Source organism: Rattus rattus, chromosome 13, assembly GCF_011064425.1.
Source record: "Rattus rattus isolate New Zealand chromosome 13, Rrattus_CSIRO_v1, whole genome shotgun sequence".
Lineage (NCBI taxonomy): Eukaryota > Metazoa > Chordata > Mammalia > Rodentia > Muridae > Rattus > Rattus rattus.
The window spans coordinates 78,272,565-78,292,906 of NC_046166.1; the positions used below are offsets into that span (position 1 = coordinate 78,272,565).

A 20,342-nucleotide genomic window follows, 5' to 3' on the forward strand; every position below is an offset into this window, starting at 1 on the left:
TTTCTAAAATATAAATATAGACAGAGTATAGTCCAAAATCACAAGTAAATATGTTGCAAAAATTTAAAATTCATAATTAAAATTCATTCACATCAATCTTCTTACAATCATAAGCACTCAAGAAAAAATCATTTTACAGTAATAATATGCTATATTTTTACATACCAAAGTATTTAACTCTGAATTTAGCTTACATATGACAAAGTTTCAAGTTTGACCTATATCAAGTTAGGTCTATAGATGTTTTCTGATAATATATTAATGATAATCAGTTATCTCTGTCTGTCTATCTTCTGTCTATCATCTATCTATCTATCTATCTATCTATCTATCTATCTATCTATCTATCTATCTATCTATACATTCTATGTACATGCCTTTGGCCTCCCAAAGATGTTTGACATCTATGATTTTAACTATGGCCAAAATATCTGAAAAATGATATCTGTACTAAACATAAAACAATCATTTTCTAAACAATACAGTGAAACAACTATTTACACAACATTTACATCATGTTAAATATTTTAGTAAGATAATATTGATTTGAAGTATATAGGAGATTAATACCAACACTTTGCCTTTTTATAAAAGAGGCTTAAGCTTCTGTGAATTTGGAATCAAGGAATATCTTGTGACCAATCTGACCATGGATACAGAAAAATGACTCCTGTACACACACACACACACACACACACACACACACACACACACCTTTGTCACACAAAAGAATGGATCACTAGTCCCTTTATACAAAAAACCCCAATAATTTAAATTTGAATTTAACTTTTAAATTTGTTTTTCTGCTGCTTATTCAACCAAAAGAAATAATTTTAGTTTTAGTTTAATGAATGGTGTTCCAGAAGCTTTCTTCTTTTGCCTCCTTAGTGTCTATTTCTCATCTGGTTGAAATCCCTTGTTTGTCTCCTGGAATGATGGCATGGGGTCCACATCATTGTCTGTTTTCTCTAGAAACTCAGCATCATTTTTTCCATAACATTTCTTGTATGTGACATACACTGTAAAAGACAATATATGGAGGGGTTGTCAAGTAAATTTCAGAACGGCACCTTGAAAACTTATTTCAAACAGTGATTGCATTGTATAGCTCAGAAAGCAGTTTGCATTTTCTACAGACTGGAGTTATTGTGACAAACCAACTTTCTTTCTTTCTTTCTTTGTTTTTGTTGTTGTTGTTGTTGTTGTTGTTGTATGATCACTGGTATGGCAGCAATGACTGTCCTCAAAAAGTATGGGTGAGAAGCTTCAGCAGATGTTTGCTTAGTACATGATCTTTTCATGACTTTAAGTTATATATGATACTTAACAGTAAGAAAAAATTATTTTGTGTTTATTCTACTCCAGTTAATGTAGTAGTCTTCAAATATATATATATATATATGTAGTATACCTATGTGCAATGCCTTGGTTTGATCATTCTCTGTGGAGAGACTTGGTCAGAATAACATGCCTGGTCTTATGTCTTCACCTATTCCTTCCTGTTGTTGATCAGACTTCCTTTCTCCCATGGTGCAAGTTTTTCTGAACATATTGTTTTGTCTTTCTTTGTATCAGTTTGAACCTGTGTGTACTTGTATGTGTATATATTGTATTCAGGTAATGTGTGAATTCAGATTCATTTCCATGTATATGTGTAATTTGTAGAGGTCAGGGGTCATCCTTGAATATTGCTCCTCGAGAGCTATCTATCTTGCTTGTTGAAACAGGTGTCAGAAGTCATCTAGAAAAGACTGAGGCCTGTAAACGAGTTTTCTAGGAATGGGCCACCATTTTGGATGGCCTGTGTTGGCTGAGCTCTGAGATGCAAGGTCACTGGAGACTTCATCTCTGGATTGTTTCTTGCTACGGATCTGCCTTTCCTGTCACCATTACAGAGCCTAATGATTTCTGGGCATTATTAGCCCCACCCTATTGGGCAGATTTCCTGCAGATCAACATAGCAATGTACTCTCATTTAATAATTCTGTATAGATGAACTGATGATGTCACAATTCTTGATAACGGTTTTATAGAACTCTTAAATTGGTACAAGAAATACCAAGCCCCCTGTAGAATAAAGCTGTAAACAGAGTTCTGTAAACCTTCATGTGTAATGAGCTAATTGCACTAAAATTAGAAGGCAGAGTTGAAACAAGTTTGTGATCAAGGAAAAACATTCATTGTAGGTTAGTTCCAAGGATGAAGCCACAAGTATGCACTGTGATAAAGCAGGGACATGCCAAATTGTTGCTTTGAACTTACATCTTATAGAATAAAACACTGCTTTGAACTCTGCTTTTGTGTAACTTTTTATCTATGAGGTAATTTTTAAAATTTATTTTATTCTATGTATGTGAGTTACACTGTAGCTGTCTTCACATACACCAGAAGAGGGCATTGGATCTCATTACAGATGGTCGTGAGCCACCATGTGGTTGCTGGGAATTGAACTCAGGACCTCTGGAAGAGCAGTCAGTGCTCTTAACCGCTGAGCCATCTCTCCAGCCCCCTATGAGGTAATTTTTTTTTACTTAAGTACTAATTTTTATTTTTTGAAAGTTTCGTTCATTTATACAATATATATTGATCATACCAATTCACTACTACCCTCCTCCCACTTCCCCCAGAGCCTCCTAACCCATCTCCCTTTCAACTTCACATCCCTATGAGGTAATTTTATAAAGAACTTTTTGTCTAAGAAGGTATGAGGAAGCCAGAGAGAAGAAATAAATGTGGCTTATTCTTATTATTATTTGGGGCTCTTCCTCACTCACATGATACCTTTGGCATTTGGGGCAATCCACCAACTGTATATATGTATATGTCTGTCTATATGTATGTATTTACATATGTATATATTTGTGTGTGTGTGTGTGTGTGTGTGTTTGTGCATGTGCATGTCTGACTTCTTTTTCTTTTTCTGTGAAATTGCCAAAAGTTATCAGTTCTTGTCTCCAGAACAGTAATAGTTATATTGCCAGAAGTCAGAAGCTTTTGGCTTCTGGGTCAGTGAGAGAGAGAATTACAAGGCCAGAGATCATCAGTCTTTGGCTTTCATTCAACTCGATGCCCCACCTCAGTACCTGACCCCTGCCAGGGCTGGTCACCACAGACAAGTTTTCCACTCACTCGTTAGGCTAGGTTAGGTGACCAGAAAGCTCAAGCCACCTACTTATCCTCCTGCATTTCCTCAAAGACAGACCCTTAATGAATCCATGTGATGTTTGAGATATTAACATGATGGGCTACATACTAGAGCCGAGGAGAAAAAAAAAAGATAAGTGAAACTATCTCTGGGCAATTCACAACTTAATCTTCACAGTGTTTTTATCATGTACTTCTTTCCATTTCCTATTAAAATGTCATGAAATGTTAAAGGAAAGTTTCTTTGTTTTAAATAGGACTTTAAAAATGAGGGTTAAGTAACATCAGGCTTTGGATAGTCAAATGAAAGGAAAATTTCAATTTGGTGAAGGCCAGTTGGTATGGGCCAAATGAGGATGAAGCTATGTTATAACAGAACAAAATTAAAAATTGTGCAATCTATCTTTGGTACATCTTTGCTTACACATCTTTAGTTATATCAATATTTAAAATTGATATACATGAACTTAAAAATACATCTTCTGACATATGATTTCCATGATAAATATGGTTTGCTATTTTCTGATAAATGCCCTATTTATAAAACATATCAAGACAAGGCTTTGGAGAAAAACATCACTAAAGCCTGAGTTCCTTGAAAGCATCTAGAAGGTTAATATGCCTATATGACTACTGAGGAAGATTAAGTCACCAAAGAGAATCCATTTCCTTTGCTTTTCTCTTTAAAAAGCCCCACTAAGACCTTCATCAGCATAGATGAAGTCATGAATCATTTTCTTTCCATTTGTACAATTTGCTGCCTGAAATGGAAAAATCTTAAACAAGTCCATTTTTTTATCAAATCCAGAATTTATCCAAAAAGTACATCATCACAGAATTTGATTAGCATTATTCCTTACTTCCTAATATTATTGCTGCAAAGACGAGCTGGAAAACAGTATAGATGAGTGGGAAGGTGAACACAAGGTTGAGATCCTCAGGGGAAAAGGAGAGTTGTACAATGGTGGAACACAGTTGAGTGTTCTGCATTCCAGTTTCCAAGGCAACTGTTCGGCACCTGGGAATAAGATGTATATGTATAATATAACACAAAGGAAAGGTATGATAAGAGCATGTACACAAATTGTGATTTTTGTCTTCCCTCCCTCCTTCCCTCCTTCTCTCTGTCCCTTCTTTCAGCCCTTCTTTCCTTTATTCTTTTCCTACCTTATTTCCTTTCTTCTTACTCCTTCCCTCTCTCTACTTTTCTGTTTTCCTTTTCTCTCCTCCTCCTCCTCCTCCTCTTTTCTTCTTCTTCTTCTTCTTCTTCTTCTTCTTCTTCTTCTTCTTCTTCTTCTTCTTCTTCTTCTTCTTCTTCTTCTTCTTCTTCTTCTTCTTCCTCTTCCTCTTCCTCTTCCTCTTCCTCTCCTCTTCCTCTTCTTCTTCTCCTCCTCCTCCTCCTCCTCCTCCTCCTCCTCCTCCTCCTCCTCCTCCTCCTCCTCCTCTTTCTCCCCCCCCCTTTCAAGATAGGTCTCACCAAATCAGGTTTTTCTAACTTGTGGCAATCCTCATGCTTCCGCTACTCTGTTCTTGAGACTACAAGCACATACATAATTTTTTTCTCTGCTTTTAACATACATATTTGGTGCATATTTTTAACATATAACTTTACATTGAGTAAGTACATTAATATATAAAACTATTATATATGTTATTTTAACTTTAATGTTGTGTATGCATGTGGGTATATTCATGCATGTGCAGGTGCACATAATGACCAGAGACATTGGGTACCCCTGAAGTTGGAGTTTCAGGTGGTTGTGATGCTAGAATAAAAACTCAGCTTCTTTGGAAGAGCAGCACATGCTCTTAACTACTGAACCTTTTCACCCTTTCCAATATATTTATAACGTGAAAGGTAGGTTCATTTCCAACAACATTCCATAGGCTGCAAAGGAGGTTCTTTCACCTTTTCAAATTATTTCCTTAGTAAAAGTATATGAGAGAGATCAGGGCTCAGAAAATATTGAAGTATGGTATTTTTCATAGGCATTTATTTTAAAATAAATTTTGTTTATTCAGTCTTGATTAAAAATATGAAAGATAAAAATTAATGGAAGAGGGGTGATTGAGGAGGGGGACACCCTTATTGAATGGGAGGGAGATGGGATAGGGGGTTTATGGTGGATATGAAACTGGGAAATGGAATAACATTTGAATGAAACTTATTCTGCTTATTAAACTAGAGTATATAGCAAAGAAAAAGCTTTGCTTCATGGGATAAGGACTAATGAAGAATATCAGGGATTTGAGGACAAGAGCAGCCAGTACTTTTTGAAGATTTGTATAATTTTTGAACAAATTATGCTATTTAAATGACGTAATCAGTGATTGAAGGTAAAGGGTTTTGAACTTGGCATCAATAGTTTCAGCTCCTATGAGCTGAGTATATCTCTCATCCAAATTTAAGTATTTCCAACCTGTATCTAACCCTTAGTATCTAAGAATGTGACTTTATGTGGAAACAGGGTTACTGCAGGTATAATTAGTTAAGGCGAAGATATTAGGCTGGCCTGTAATTTAATGTGACTCATGTACTTATAAAATGGAGGTAATTTGAACTCAGAATGCATGCATAGAAGTCATAAAACATGATGGGACACAAGGAGAAGATAGACATTGAAACCTGTTTATTGGAAGTGAAAGACTTCCAATAAATCATCCTCCACATATCTCAAAAATCAGCTCCATGCTGCCTTAATGATTTATGACTTGTGAAATGGTAAGAATGTGCCTTTTTGTTGTCAAAATGATTGACCTTGGGGTAGTTTTCTTATTTTTTAATTAAATATTTTATATGAATGAATATTTTGTCTGCACATATGCTTAAGTACCACATATATGCCTGGTGTCTGCAGAGGCCAGAAAATAGTGTTGAATACCCTAGAACTGGAATTATAGGTGATTATGAGCAGTCATGAAGGTGCTGAGAAAAAATTTTGAGTCCTCTTAAAGATCAGCCTGTCTTCTAAATTGCTGAGCTATTTCTCTATGCCCCATGGTTGTTTTGTAATGGCACCACAGAAAACTATTGCATCAACTGTTATCAACTAAAATGGTCAAACTCATTTATCTAAACCTCATACCTGTACCAGGGTTGACCAGCTAGTCTAGCCAGGAAGAAACCAAGGCTGTAGCCAGCTATAGGAAATATTGTTCCTATAATCCATAGTTTGGGTTCAATGATCCAGGCACTTTGGTACAGTACTCCTCCAACCACAGCTATGAGCACAATGAGAATTGCACCTGCGATGGATCCAATCTGGAAGAAAAGTGAGACCAGAGATGTTTGTTAGGTATGAAGGTTTGGCAGTCTGTTCCTTTGGGAAAATGAAGATGGAGCTTTGTATGTCCCTTCTGCTTCATAGGAAGAGATGAGCTTCTTCTGTATTTTAGAGACTAAGAAAACATCAGGACAATGTATTGTCCAGGCTTAATTGGCCCAGGGAAGATTCCTGAGCTTTCAAAACATCCTGTACTCCTGGGAAAAAGCCTTTTCTAGCAAGAGCCTATGTTTTTCTTCCAGTTGGACTTCTTTCTATTATATGTCCTTTAGTAAACCATACACCATTTTCAATTTTGACTTATTTTCACTTGTTATTGGGGATAAGATCTTTCCTCAGTCACATTTTATGCTTTTATCATAAGAGAAAAATCCAGTAAAATTAAAAATAAACTATTCTCCTTATTTTTCTTTAAAAAGGTTTTATTTTGCTATGTGTCTGTCAATGTGTATTTAATTTTGCTATATGTATATATCCACAGAGGGCCTTGATCACTTGGAGCTAAAGTTACTGGTGGCTTTGAACAGTCTGATGTGGGTCCTTTGCAAGAGGAGTACAGACTCTTAATGGCTGAGCCATCTCCATTTTCTTCTTTTTTAAAATTAAACCTAAAAAAACCTGGAGATGAGAACTTTGTTTTTTTCCTATAAAGCAAGAAATGTCAACTACTTTATCTCTCCACAACCCACAAATTAGTATCTACCAGTTTTTGAGCACTGAGTTCTGTGTTATTCTAGGTATGAAAAAATATGCTATATCTTCTCAAAAAAGCTGCCTCGATATATTTTATACCATAAACTCAACCTCTATAACACCAAGTCCACTTGAGAATAAATTAAAACTAAAAGATCACACTTGAATTTGTGGCTTAGTGACTGGGTAGAAATTTGTCTCTCAGATAGGATCAAAAAGGGTCTCTAAGCAAAGACTTTATGTCTGACAATGGCAAGTCTTACAGAAGGTAGTGTGAGAATAGCGCAGCTGAGGAGATGTAAAGACCAACTCATTCCAGTTCTGACTGCAGAGCACTGAATTGTGCAGACTACTCCATGCATGGAATACTTACTTTAAGTATAATCTTCGCTTTTTGGGGCCATTTGTGATTTACAAACATTCCAATGGAAACAGGAATAACAAGCGCAACCAGAGAAATGCCTAACAAAGATGAAAACAACATTAACACATGAAAAAGAAAATGGAAGTAGCTAGGAAAAAGCTTAGCAGTGTTTGTCTTCTTGAATACTGCAAACAATGTAGAATTATGTGCACACAGATACATGCATGCACATAATCACACACAAATTCACACATCCACATATTTACACACCCCTCCTGCTCTTCTGTCTCTCTCCATCCCAGTTAACAGTTGGTAGACAAATGATAGTATAATTTATCTGAATTTCAGGATGATTATTTCCTTATATTAACAACCTACTTTCATTCTATTTGTCAAAATTTTTGCTTCTTTACTCTATTATGTCTTTTTTTCTGACAATATAGTCAGAAAAAGTACCTTTCCATACTTTGTGTATATATGTGTTTATATATGTTCTTGAGGTATAAGTAGATTATATTTTACAATACCCTGTTACTTCATGGTGGTATAAGTAAACATTTATAAATTTTAAAATGGAAGAAAATATATAAAAGATTACTTAATAGCCATAAGATATTTGAAGGCTAACAAACTCTAGTTAAAATTCATTTTAATTATTCAAATTTATGACAGAGTTGTGAGAGAATAAGATGAAAAACCATACCCTAAATTTTCTGTGAGATAATATATTTGGCAACCTCTCATGTAATTATAATTCTTTGCAGCTCAGTGTTCACCCAACCTGATAAAAGAGTCACACTTTAACTTTACCATGGGAGATTTACTGCTTTTCCTGTGACATACGATTTGTGTCTCTATGTTATTTAATACTTGTTTGCCCAATAGTCCATTTGTTTAACAGACCACTGGAGACTTCCAACTTCTCATAGGCAAATACTCTTTTAAGCAAGTATGAGACAATGAAACCGAGTGGTAAAATTTTGAGAATAGGTATCTTCCTAGTATTGGAAAGTTTGACCCAGGTCTGGCCAACAGACTATAGGTTGAAAGCCCGTACATATTAAGGTAAAATGAATCTAAAAACATAATTTTCATAGCATCTTAGCTCTCCTGTCAATATATCAACAATTACTGTTGCTCACAAATCACTCAGAATTAAAAAAATAACTAGGAGAAAGATAGAAAATAAAATAAATGAGGGACAATAAAATGGATAAAATTGCTCTCACATAGGAGAAAGGGTACAGGAAGACCTATGGGAAAGGGTGTTAGATCTAGTGCTCTGGTCTTCTACAAGGTTCCTTTGGTTATTCCTGCATCCACCATTTGGAAGAGATTTTATTTCTTAGATATGTAGACCACAGTATAAATTTTATTGTTTCTAGGCTTTGAGTTAAAATTATCTTGATATAACTGGTTGATTCCTTTGGCCTAGAATCCTCCCATCTTGGAGGAGTGCCTGGTGACAGGGCAGCAAGACCATTTTGGTTCTTCTTCACACCCAGGAGTATGGCCCCTGTCCATGGAGGGAAGGTGCTGTAATGGTTACTCTAAGAGACTGGGAAGCACGCTTTCTCCTCTCCAGATTTTTGGATTTACTGACTTGTTTATGCTTTCTGTGTAAGATGCCTGTCTGTACATATACAAAGGAGAGATGTTTACACATACCAAACCATCATGTGCTTTTCATTTATGACACAGTGGAATAGGAAGAAAGGGAAGGAGAAGAGGAAGGATGAGAAGATAATGCGGGCTGAGAGCTGTAGCTTTCATAAGATAATCTCTATAAAATAATGGGATGGAGTAATGCCTGCATCACTGTGCTGTGGTGATATGTGTAGTAATGTTAACATCAGGCACTCACTGACTGACGCAGTGCAGCCTCAAGCACCACAGGGATTGATTTTCAGCTGCATGTCAGCATCGTCAGGGTTCAGCAGCACTTGTAGAGTGGTAGAGGCACTCCGTGTAATGTGGAGGCTGTCAAAGCACAGTGCCTGCCGAGTAGGCTGGACTGGAGAGCTTGCCAGTATCTATTCCCAGCTACCCAATAATCTTTGGCAAATTAAATTATTACCCAAGCCTCAACAACCTCATTTATAAGTGATAACAACATCTTATGATGCTGTCAGTTCATTTTTATACTCATTAAAAGATTGAAAACCAACAGGAAAAAGGCCAGTTTAGATAACAGAATGCCTAGGAAGATATTGGGAGCAAATAATTTTTGTGTTCAAAACTCCATTTTTCCTCTTTTGAGGTCATTCCTCATGCATTTGAAATCCATTCTTTATTTTATCCTTTCGAAATTTATTTGACTTGCTGGTCACCATGACATACACCTTGAATCACAGAATTCAGGAGGCAGATCTCTGTGAGTTTAAAGACAGTCTATTCTACATAGAAAGTCCCAGGATGACCAGAGAGCTACATGACGATACTTTGTTACAAAACAAAGAAAATAAAATCTAATTCAAAGTTTATTTGGCTTAAAATATATAGTGTAAGTCATTTACAGATTCCTGTGGGACATTTTCCAGAAGGGTCTGAACAAGAAAAAAATGAATATTTTAAGGCTTAAATTATTTGTTTTAGCACTGAATAATGTACAATCAAAGTTGTTTAATCAGCTCTGAGATGCCTAAAGTTCAGTTTAGTGTTTAAACAGCTGGGATTATTTAACTCTAGGGAAGGTTTTCAATAAAGGAAGAATTTGAGGTGCAAGCAGTAGCATACACACTTGAGCTTGGGTGTCACTCTAAACCCATTTGAAGGAGATTCTATTGTTACTTAGGAGCTCCTCAGGAGCCAATAGGGGGATCTTATACAAACAAAATTCCCCAATGAAATCAAGGGGAATCCACAATTTAATGTACATAATAGGGGTGGGAGAAAGCAGAAACTGAAAAAACTGCAGACAGATGTTTACCTTATGGCCAGTCCTCACAAAATTTATTATCACTTGTCTCTAGGTTGAACCATATTTAATCACTGAAATAATCTTTCTTTGAAATAGAAGAGTCTTTTAGACTAGTTTCCTACTACAGGAATTTCTTTTCTAAATAACTTTGAGAGTTCCTATTTGACCTTGGATTTGTGCTTCTTTCTGTTAATAGTAAAACCCAAGCCTTTCTGAGACAGTTTTGGGAAGAATTCTTTGCAAAGTCATCTTAAAAACAACTGTCATGCATTATTATGCCTGATGACTGGTACTAGGTGCTATATTATATAACTCATTTCTGTCAGGGCATTTCTGAGAGCTTTGCACATACTTGTAGTTCTTTCAGCCTGTCCCTGACCCCATCTCCATGTTATACCAACTGCTTCATCTTTTAACATTTCTTTTCTTCCCAAAACAGAAAAGAAGCTTCTTCAAAATGGCATGTAGGGCTTTAAATGAGTAGATGTAAAGTTATAACTAGAAAATTTGACTTCCAGAACATGAAAATAGGAGAGTATCATTAAATTGACTTTTATATCAAGAGATGGCTCACAGTTGAGGATAGAGAACTTATGCATTTTATTCAGGAGTGCCCATTTTGCCACTCACAACTACTTAGTATTCTGAAGTTTTCTTATGATTTTGTGTGTGTATGCATTTCTTTAATATGAATGTGTGGTGCAAAAACCCTTTTCCATAAACTCACCACAGGAAAAAATGGTGGCTGCTACCTGCCAGTAGCCTAGTCTTCCTCAGGGCAGACTGTTAGGTAAAAGCTACATTTCTAACGCTGTTTCTTTCCCATGTTAATTTGAACTGAGACAAATTTAGGTTTTCTTCATGGAGTCGAGTTTTGGAATTTATATTCTATCAGTACTCTTACAAACTCCAGAGTCAGTTCATAAAAAATTATATGTGCGAAAATATCTACCCCTAGTTCAAAGGGAAATAATGCTTAGATGTGAGCATAGAGTCTGACCTGAGATCCTAGCAGGAGCTAAGCAGATAACTTGAGGGTAATAAGAAATATCCTGCAGAGGAATTACTTACCAATGCTATCATAGGGGATCACAATCGTTCCTGAGTCAACCCACATCTTGGTATAGATGAAGAGGCAAAGGGGCATCATTCCAAGAGCAAGCAGTGTGGAGCAAGTGGTCATGCTAACACTGAAATGAAAAACAGCTTGAGGTATGTACTTGTATTTTCTGGGGAGATGTTCTTTCATTTTTAAGTTCTGTGAGAGTCGGACTCAACCAGTACATCATTCTCTGTGATAGAAATACACATTGGTTATGTTTCTAAAGTGTTTGACTTCAGGAAGGGTCACCTGCACTTGGCGTTGTCTCATGTGGTCTGTACCATTCTTCTCAGTATCTGTTCTGATAGAGGGTAGTTAATGATGCTTAAAAATAATTATTGAAAAAGGTACCAGATATTTGGGCTTGTGAACTCTTGTACATAATTTTTTAAATTTAAACATAACTTATCATACCAGGTTGTCTTGGAATAGAATTACATTGGCTTAGTAGCCATGACAACAATATAAGAAGATGAATATGATGCTAATTAGTCTATGGTAATGGTAATGGACGTGGTGATCATTTTCCTATAGAAAGGATATGGGGAGGGTCACAGGACCCCATCTAGAATTCTAGTCTGAAACCCATGTCCTTTTGTTTGCCCCATCCCTATATCATAGGGATATTGGGAGCTACTTCAATACACAGGAAGCGGAAGGTTGATTGCAGGTAGGAGGACTCTGACCATAATGGGGTGGATTTTGTGGTGATGCATGTTTTGGAGTTATTGACACTTCTAGCAGTAACTTCTTCCCCATGATTTATAAGTAAGTTCAATAAATTCATTGATTCACAAGTGTATTTGGGTGAAATCCTTAGCTTATCAGGATAAGTAGGTGTTTGTTCTCATCTTCCCTGGGAAAGTTAATGTAATATCACTGTTTGAATTATTGACAATCAAAGAACTGTAAGCACTTTTTTTACTATGGGTGCCTGACTAAGTAGGAAGATTATAGCTTTTGATCTGGAAGAATGTCTTACTTAAGCTATTTTCAGAGAATGGTAAAAAGGTTTTGAGCACTGGGTATTCTTTAAAAGTTCTGGACAAAGGTGTACTTTCTCTTCTTGTAAAATAGAGGGCGTAATACCTGTGCTTTGAAGGCACACATTGGATTGGAAGATTGTGATGTCTCTTAGTTTGTAAGTCTGGGCAACACATTGGACTTCTCTTTGTCACTGTTACCTCACAGACCACAAGAATTAAACAGCCATCTGGTGCAGTTTGGTTTCTGAAACACTATCAAGAGGAAAACCAATTGTATTTGCAGTACATATTTCCTCCATAGCAAATAACTGTACCATGGTAAGGAAAGTAGATGAAGATAAATGATTTTATCTCAATGCATCTGTTAATAAATTTGCAAAATTTGGGCAAAATAATGGGTTAGAAACAAAGTCTATTAGGGGTCTTAACTTCTTTAGAAATCTTTTTTAAATGAATGAATTTAAAATGGGTATAAAAGATTCCAATTAAAATGTTTGTGTTAATAGAGCTAAAATACCATAAAGTAAACCAATACAAAAAGATGCATTTAAAACACTTTCTGGAGATGGGGAGAAATAAAAAACTAATTTATGTTTTTGCCCACATATAAAACCATGTTTACCTGCCTGCCTGTCTGTCTGTCTGTCTGCCTGTGTTTTAGTCCCTGTTTGTAGGTCTATCTTCTCTCTCTCCCTCCCTCCTTCCCTCCCTCTCTCTCTCTCTCTCTCTCTCTCTCTCTCTCTCTCTCTCATCTATTTATCATCTATCTATATCACCTATCTATTTTAGACATGATGTAGCCATATCTTTCTTGAACTTACCAGAAGGAAATATATATATATATATATATATATATATATATATATATGAATGGTTGTGCCTATTAACTTTCTATCATGTCTGGGATATGTGTGCTCACAAAGCTGTGAATCTCCCAAGGATTTATACAGCCAATGGTTGTTTGATGATGGAAGACATTCTTAATTAGGGTAACTAGTTCATGCTCCTGTAAGTAATGTTTCACTCATGCTCCTATAAGTAACCCCAGTTGAACTTCTAGGTTCCTTTAGCTAGATTTTCATGAAATCATCTCTGCTTCTATTGTTGATGTCCTGTGGTGTTTAGTTGTTTATTCACATATCCTCTGAAAAATGTCACACTATGATATATAACAACCTCAAAGCAGAGGAACTGTAAGCACGAGAGTAAAACTGTGGGGGAAAATATTGGGCAGTGAATCTTAATGGAGCACAATGATAATATATGAACTTTGATGTCACAATGAAATGTGTTGCTTTACATACTAGCTAAAATGAAATAAAAAAGTTTCTCATAAGTTTATTTGTTGTCAGAGATGAACTTAATATAGACAAATAAAGTTTTACATTTAATATGAGCAGTTCTTCATCCTGTTTGTAACTAACACAATGGAATTTGCAAACCTGCCCCACCTGCTTCCTTCTTTCATCGTTCTGACATTTTTTGTTTTAACCTATTCCACAATCCCCCCCCACACACACTTTTTTTTTTTTGCTAGGCATCTAGTACATCCTCATAGTGAGGAGGGAGTTCAGGGTGATAGGACTCCTTATCAGCTCATGGTAAAGAGGAGGAGGCCAACTATAACAGATATTAGAAGGAAATCAGAATTATTCTTTTGTTTCATAAAAGTTTGAATGAGAATTATTGTCCAACTTAAGAAATTATATTGTGGTATTGAGTTCTTTGTGAGACAATTTTTAGTAAAACTTTATGGAAGAGAAAAGATGAAAGTGGTAAAATGAAGCAACTAGGTATAGTAGGACTCTTGTAAATAAGATATTGAGAAATAAATGAAAGGAGGCTAGAAGTTGATGTTATCTGAGTTAATAGCAAAAACAAAACAAAAATTATATTGAAATCGTCCACAGAGAATTTTCATAAAGAGTAGGGAGAACAATAACTTCATGGAACAAAAATACATTTTATGTGAAAAATTTAAGTTCTATAAAGGGCATAGGTGTAGAAAATATAAATACTTCTGAGAGATCACATTGGAATGATAAAATCTAATAAATTTCAAAATTAAAATATAATTTGGTTTTAATTTTTCTCAGGTTCATCTATTAACTGCTAGAAAAAAACTTTGTATTTTGGGGAAAGACATTCATAAATGAAAATCTGGTATGTGATGAGGAATTGGGTGTAATCAAGGATAAGGAAATACAAAGACTGCAATCACATCTGAAAAAAAACCCCACCTCTGAAATATCAGCAGAAGTGTGTCTGACTCTGTAGACTAGATAGGTGATAGATGCACTATGATCAGAGGTCAAGAGCTAAGAAGAATACAGTAGATATTGTCTGTCTGGAACCCAAATTTGGCACTGACAGTCACCAACCTAATGATGTTGGCAAAGGTTATAAACCTTATTTTTTTTCATGTGTCAATGCAGAGGACCCTAAGATTCTTTGGAGAGTTAAATACACCAATGTTCTTTAAGAACTTAGCCTTATATTTAATGGCTCCAATGTCTAAAGAAAAATAGCTAGTAAAAATAAATTTCAAGTGGAGATGGAGCAGGCAATGTTCTAAGAATACAAAATTAAAAAATATAAATGGTAGATAATGCTGCATCTATAGAAATTATTCTGAGACTTAAGTTGTACAATACTCACTCCAAAAGAATTACATTTTAGAGGGCTGGTACCTAGTAGCTGTTGTTGTACTTTCTTTTTTTTTTTTTTTTTTTTTTTTCGGGGCTGGGGACCGAACCCAGGGCCTTGCTAGGCAAGTGCTCTACCACTGAGCTAAATCCCAAACCCCTGTCATTGTACTTTCTTTAAAGAAGTGTTTAAACATGTTTTCCTAACTTAAAATATGTAATATCATCTTTTAAAAACATTTTCTTTCTTTCTTTCTTTCTTTCTTTCTTTCTTTCTTTCTTTCTTTCTTTCTATCTTTTTTTCTTTCCTTCTTTCTTTCTTTCTTTCTTTCTTTCTGTCTGTCTGTCTGTCTGTCTCTTTCTTTTTTCTTTCTTCCTTTCTCTCTTTCTGTACTTGTGTTTGCACTTATATTTGTGTTTTTGTGTGAGTGTATACTTGCGTGTGTATATAGGTACATACAGAGACCAAAGAGGCCATTCTATGTCTTGGAGCTGGAGTTACAGCTTTGATCTACCTCAAATGGGTGCTGGGAGTGAAACCTAGGTCATAGGCAAAATCAGCAAGTAATCTTATCCCCTAAGACTTCTGTTTAACCACTAATGTTATCTTGCATTATAACATGACCACATGTTAATGACAGAGGTCCATTATAATCTCTGTGTAGAACATGGTGATATTGTCTGCACTATACTACAGAGTGATTTTACCTCAGCACAAGTGATGTAGGGGAATTAATATGGTACCATATTCAACTGACTTTATGTTCAGCAAAAATGTATGGTATTATGTTCAGGTACAGGTTGTACTGTTATAAGACTATATTGCTTAAAACTTACAAATATTAAGAAGCTATTTGGTGTAGGTCAAAGCCTCAGTGTCACTTCCTGAAGACTGGTGGTTATGAGTTCCTGGAACTCTCATTCTCTGTGCATGTACAGGTCAATGGTGTAGAAGTCTAAAAAGTTCTAATTACTATATTGTGGTTCACAGATTAACTAAATGTCAATAGCACTTACTATTCTGTGTTCTTTCACAGGGTTTTTCTTTAAAAATAGTAATACTTGTTGCTAAGCAGTAATTCTATGTCTTATGCAAAAACGAGTAATGCATGTTCTTTGTTTTCTAAGGCTTCAAAAAAGTAGCACCAATTGGGAGTTGGTGGCTAGTTCCCAGCTGCTCACCAGGCAGCCAGGGACTAACAAAACTGATGGTAGGTTGTCCAGCATTTAATGAGCAGAAACAGATGCAGAGACCAAAAGCCAAATAACAGGTAGAGTTCAGGGAGTCTCCCAGAAAAGTAGAAAAGTGAGGGATAAAATTGAGGGAGCCAGAGGGGTGAAGGACACCATAAGAAGATCTACAGAGTAAACTAACTGGGGACCATTGGGACTCACAGAGACTGAACCACCAACCAAAGACTATACAGAGGCTGGACCTAGACGCCCCACATTTGTGGCAGATATGAAGCTTGTTCTTCATGTGAGTCCCCTAACATTGTGGGGGCTGTCTCTGACTCTATTGCCTGCCATTGTATTCCCTTCTCCTACCTGTCCTACCTGGTTGTGCCTCAGTGGGAAAAGAAGTATTTAGTGCTACTGGGACTAGATATTCCTCAGTAGGGTGGTACCCAAGTGGGGCTTCTCCTTCTCTGCAGAGATGGGGAGGGGTAATGGGGGGAGAAATTTATAAGGGCTGGACTGGGAGGAGAGGAGGGAGGGACTGTGATTGAGATGACATGTGAATAAAAATATTATGGAAAAAAAAAGAGCTTTGTCCTGGAACGACTCAATGCTTAACTGAAATGCATGTCTTCCACAAGAGAGGAGGAAAATGACACTTGGCTATCCAACTTTCAGCATTAAAACTCCCACTTAAAGCTGACTCAGACAGATGCAGACACCCACAGACAGTGGATGGATGTTGGGGGCTCTCATGAAAGAACAGGAGGAAGGACTACAATCTCTAAGAAGATAGAAACTCCATGGGAAGACCAACAGAGTCAACAAACCTGGACCCTTGGGTGTCTTAGAGACTGAACCACCAACCAAAGAACATTCATGGGGTGAACCTAGGCCTCCAGGCTCATATGTAGTATATGTGCAGTTTGGTCTTCATGTGGATCTTGTCCCAAAAGCTGTTGGGCAGGCTCTGAATGGGTGTTCCTTCTGCCTCTGTTCTAAACTTTGCCTCCCTATTCCCTGCCAAGGGTATTCTTGTTCCCCTTTTAAAGAAGGAATGAAGCATTCGCATTTCGATCATCCTTCCTGAGTTTCATGTGTTCTGTGCATCTAGGGTAATTCAAGCATTTGGGCTAATAGCCACTTATCAATGAGTGCATACCATGTGTGCTTTTCTGTGATTGGGTTACCTCACTCAGGATGATATTTTTCAGTTCCATCCATTTGCCTATGAATTTCATAAAGTCATTGTTTTCATAGAGAATGGGGGGGAGGGGTTAGGGGAATGTTAGTCCAGAAACCGGAAAAGGGAATAACAATTGAAATGTAAATAAGAAATACCCAAGTTAATAAAGATGAAAAAAAGAAAGCAGCTGTTGTCTGTATGTGGGATAAGTTGTTGTAGATGAGGAGGAGGGATTAGGGAAGGATTGTGGGATGGGTGACTGAGAGTAGGGCAGTGATCAAAATAGAAATTGATTAAGTAAAAACAAAACAAAACAACAAAACCCCCAAAACTCCTGCTTTAATTCCATTAATGTTTCTTGTTTCTATTAGTCACCAATCCTCCCTTGCACCCAGTGCTAATTAAAACTGGCACAAGTTGTTTGGACAAACGTTACAGTTAGATTACTATTGAAAAAGAGAGAAATTACTTTCTCCTTATTTTATAAAGAAGTAAGCATAACTAAAAAATACCACTGAAAAAATTTTCTTTTAATGTCAGCAGATATAAAATGAATTTATGAATTCTTCATTAGATTTTTAACTAAGAAGTGTTTGTCCAGAGAACAACTCTTTGGTGTAGCTGATGTTGACCAGAGTTTAACATTTGATGAGAAGTTTGAGTTTGTATTTGCACTCAGACCAACTTGGCATCATACAGAAAGTTCATCCTTATTCCATTGCAACAAGACTTTCTCAGTCGCAGTTTGTGGATTAGGGAAAAATTACTTAATAAAAAACTTTGAATCTGTCCCAGAGATAATACACCTTGTTAACTGAGATAGAATCCAAAGTGCAAGCATAGTAATACAGACTAAGAAAGTGAAATACCAAGTCTTCCTCTCAGAGGCTGATCTTGATTTAAATGTATACATATATGCATAGCCATACATACATACAGGACTTGAAAGAGAGGGAACTATCAGGGCAGAGCATGGAGGGAATAGAGAAGATAATGGAATTTATATGACATAAAAGCAGTATAGGGAGTGGACCAGCAGGAGGGAGAAAAGGGTGCTAGATGGTAATGAGGGATGATTAGGAACAAAACACAATGATATACATGCATACAAATGTCGTACAGAAGCCTGCTACTTTGTGTGCTAAAATATTAAACATAAAAAATTAAAATCTAAATTACTGTTTGGTTTAGGATGAAAACTACAAAAAATACACAGGCACAAAATAAAAGTTCATCATTCTAACAGCAAAGCAGCTGTCTCAACAGGCACACAAATGCACTTACTCTTCCCATTTAACTCCTTAGACATTTAGTCAGCTCAATAGATCAAATAGATGCTGAAAAAGATACAAATTTCTAAGTATAACCCAAGCTGGCTGTAGCGGTTACAGATACCTACATCTTACCTGAGGTCCATGTCACCATCTATCCAATAGGCCAGGATATTGGAGCCAGTTCCTCCAGGGCAGCAACCCATAATTAGCACCACCACAGCCTGCACAGGAAGGATGCCAGAGGCCACAGACAGGATAAATCCTGTGAGAGGCATGATTCCAAACTGACAGAGGAAGCCCACGAAGATGCCCCATGGCCGCTTTATGTGTCCTAGGAACTTGTTGATTTCCACATTGCACCCCATAGAAAACATCACCATGGCTAGGAGAATGGTGAGCACGGTGCTCATCACTGTGCTGAGAATGGCATTGAAGTTGCTCTCAGTTACTAGGCAGGAATCACCTTCGCAGAAAGTTGCATTTGGGGAACAGACGGAGGAGTTATCCATCACTGCTTGTGCTGTGCAAATGGCCAAGTCCACAGAAGCACCAGTCCCCTGGTTCTGTCTCTATTGCCAGCTGAGTAATGCTTACTTTCAACACGCCAAACTTTTAAACCCTTTCTAAACATGTGGGACTTGGTGTCTCTTTCAAGAGCCACATTAGAGAAGCAATAAAAAACAATAAATGCTAGTATGTCAGTTTCGAGAGGCTGCATTACAACATAGCACAAATAATGAATCATAAAAAGTCCAGAAAAACTACTGGCCAAGACAGAAAGTTATAATTAATCATTTATTGGCATGATAATGAACTGTGCCACACAGAAATAGCCATGTTAATGTTTAATGCCGGGGAAGTTTGCTGGGAATAATTTTAGTTAAACTCTGAATTGCATAGACCATGCTAAAGGTTGAAGTGTAGGAAAGTGTATTATTCCCTCCTCCCACATTAAGTAGGGAGGACAAGAGCTTTGAAAATTACATTAAAAACAAAAATCAGTAACCCTGTGCCAAACTACATTACAAGTTGATAACAGACTAAAGATTTCTAGATTTTTACAATAGCTTTCAAGTGGTCATTCTTCCTTATATTAACTATGGTGTCACAACACATATGTGTGTTCACAGACTTCTAGGGCTTGAAAGAAAACTTAGGGGAGAGTGGTTAATCCTTGAGGGTACAGAATGTTTTCTGCTGGAGTCTATCATATAGAGCCACACTTAATTACTTACACATGAATTATATATATATATTGACATGGCAACAAAGTGTTTTATAGATAGAGACAATACAGTTATTTAGAGGCATGAACTCTAGGTTAGGTCAAAGTGACAGTATATCTCTTTGTGCTTAGAGTCAGGGATTAAAAGTGTGTGTGTGTGTGTGTGTGTGTGTGTATGAGAAAATGTGTATTATAAGAAGTTGTTGGAAATATCAAGTAGTTAATTTTATGGTGGATGCACAGAACACAGTGGTTAGGTATGTAGGGTAGACACAAAAACAGGCAGAAGGCAAATGGTGCAGTTCTCAGGTGTTTAAAACCCAATATTAGAACAGGCTGG

The 20,342-nt window shown here is 36.6% G+C and overlaps 1 protein-coding gene across 1 annotated transcript; it reads right to left on the reverse strand.

The window, feature by feature from the left end:
• Window positions 1–314: 314 nt before the first annotated feature.
• Slc10a2 (solute carrier family 10 member 2) lies at window positions 315–19,361 on the reverse strand. Its single transcript, XM_032918974.1, has 6 exons — window positions 18,910–19,361; window positions 11,477–11,595; window positions 7,495–7,583; window positions 6,231–6,406; window positions 4,005–4,162; window positions 315–1,019 (listed from the first exon to the last, which is right to left on the reverse strand). Exons 1-6 carry the CDS (start codon window positions 19,284–19,286, stop codon window positions 892–894), a joined length of 1,047 nt encoding a protein of 348 aa, XP_032774865.1. The 5' UTR covers window positions 19,287–19,361; the 3' UTR covers window positions 315–891.
• Between the last annotated feature and the right edge of the window lie 981 nt (window positions 19,362–20,342).

What these genes read in the sequence shown, in the direction of transcription:
- Slc10a2 (XM_032918974.1), bottom strand. Translation starts at nt 19,286, where the DNA reads ATGGATAACTCCTCCGTCTGTTCCCCAAATGCAACTTTCTGCGAAGGT. An exon ending in GATGGTGACATGGACCTCAG is followed by an intron (nt 11,596 to 18,909) that starts GTAAGATGTAGG and finishes TTTTCATTTCAG; the next exon opens with TGTTAGCATGACCACTTGCT. An exon ending in TGCAGCAATAATATTAGGAA is followed by an intron (nt 1,020 to 4,004) that starts GTAAGGAATAAT and finishes TGTCTTTTACAG; the next exon opens with TGTATGTCACATACAAGAAA.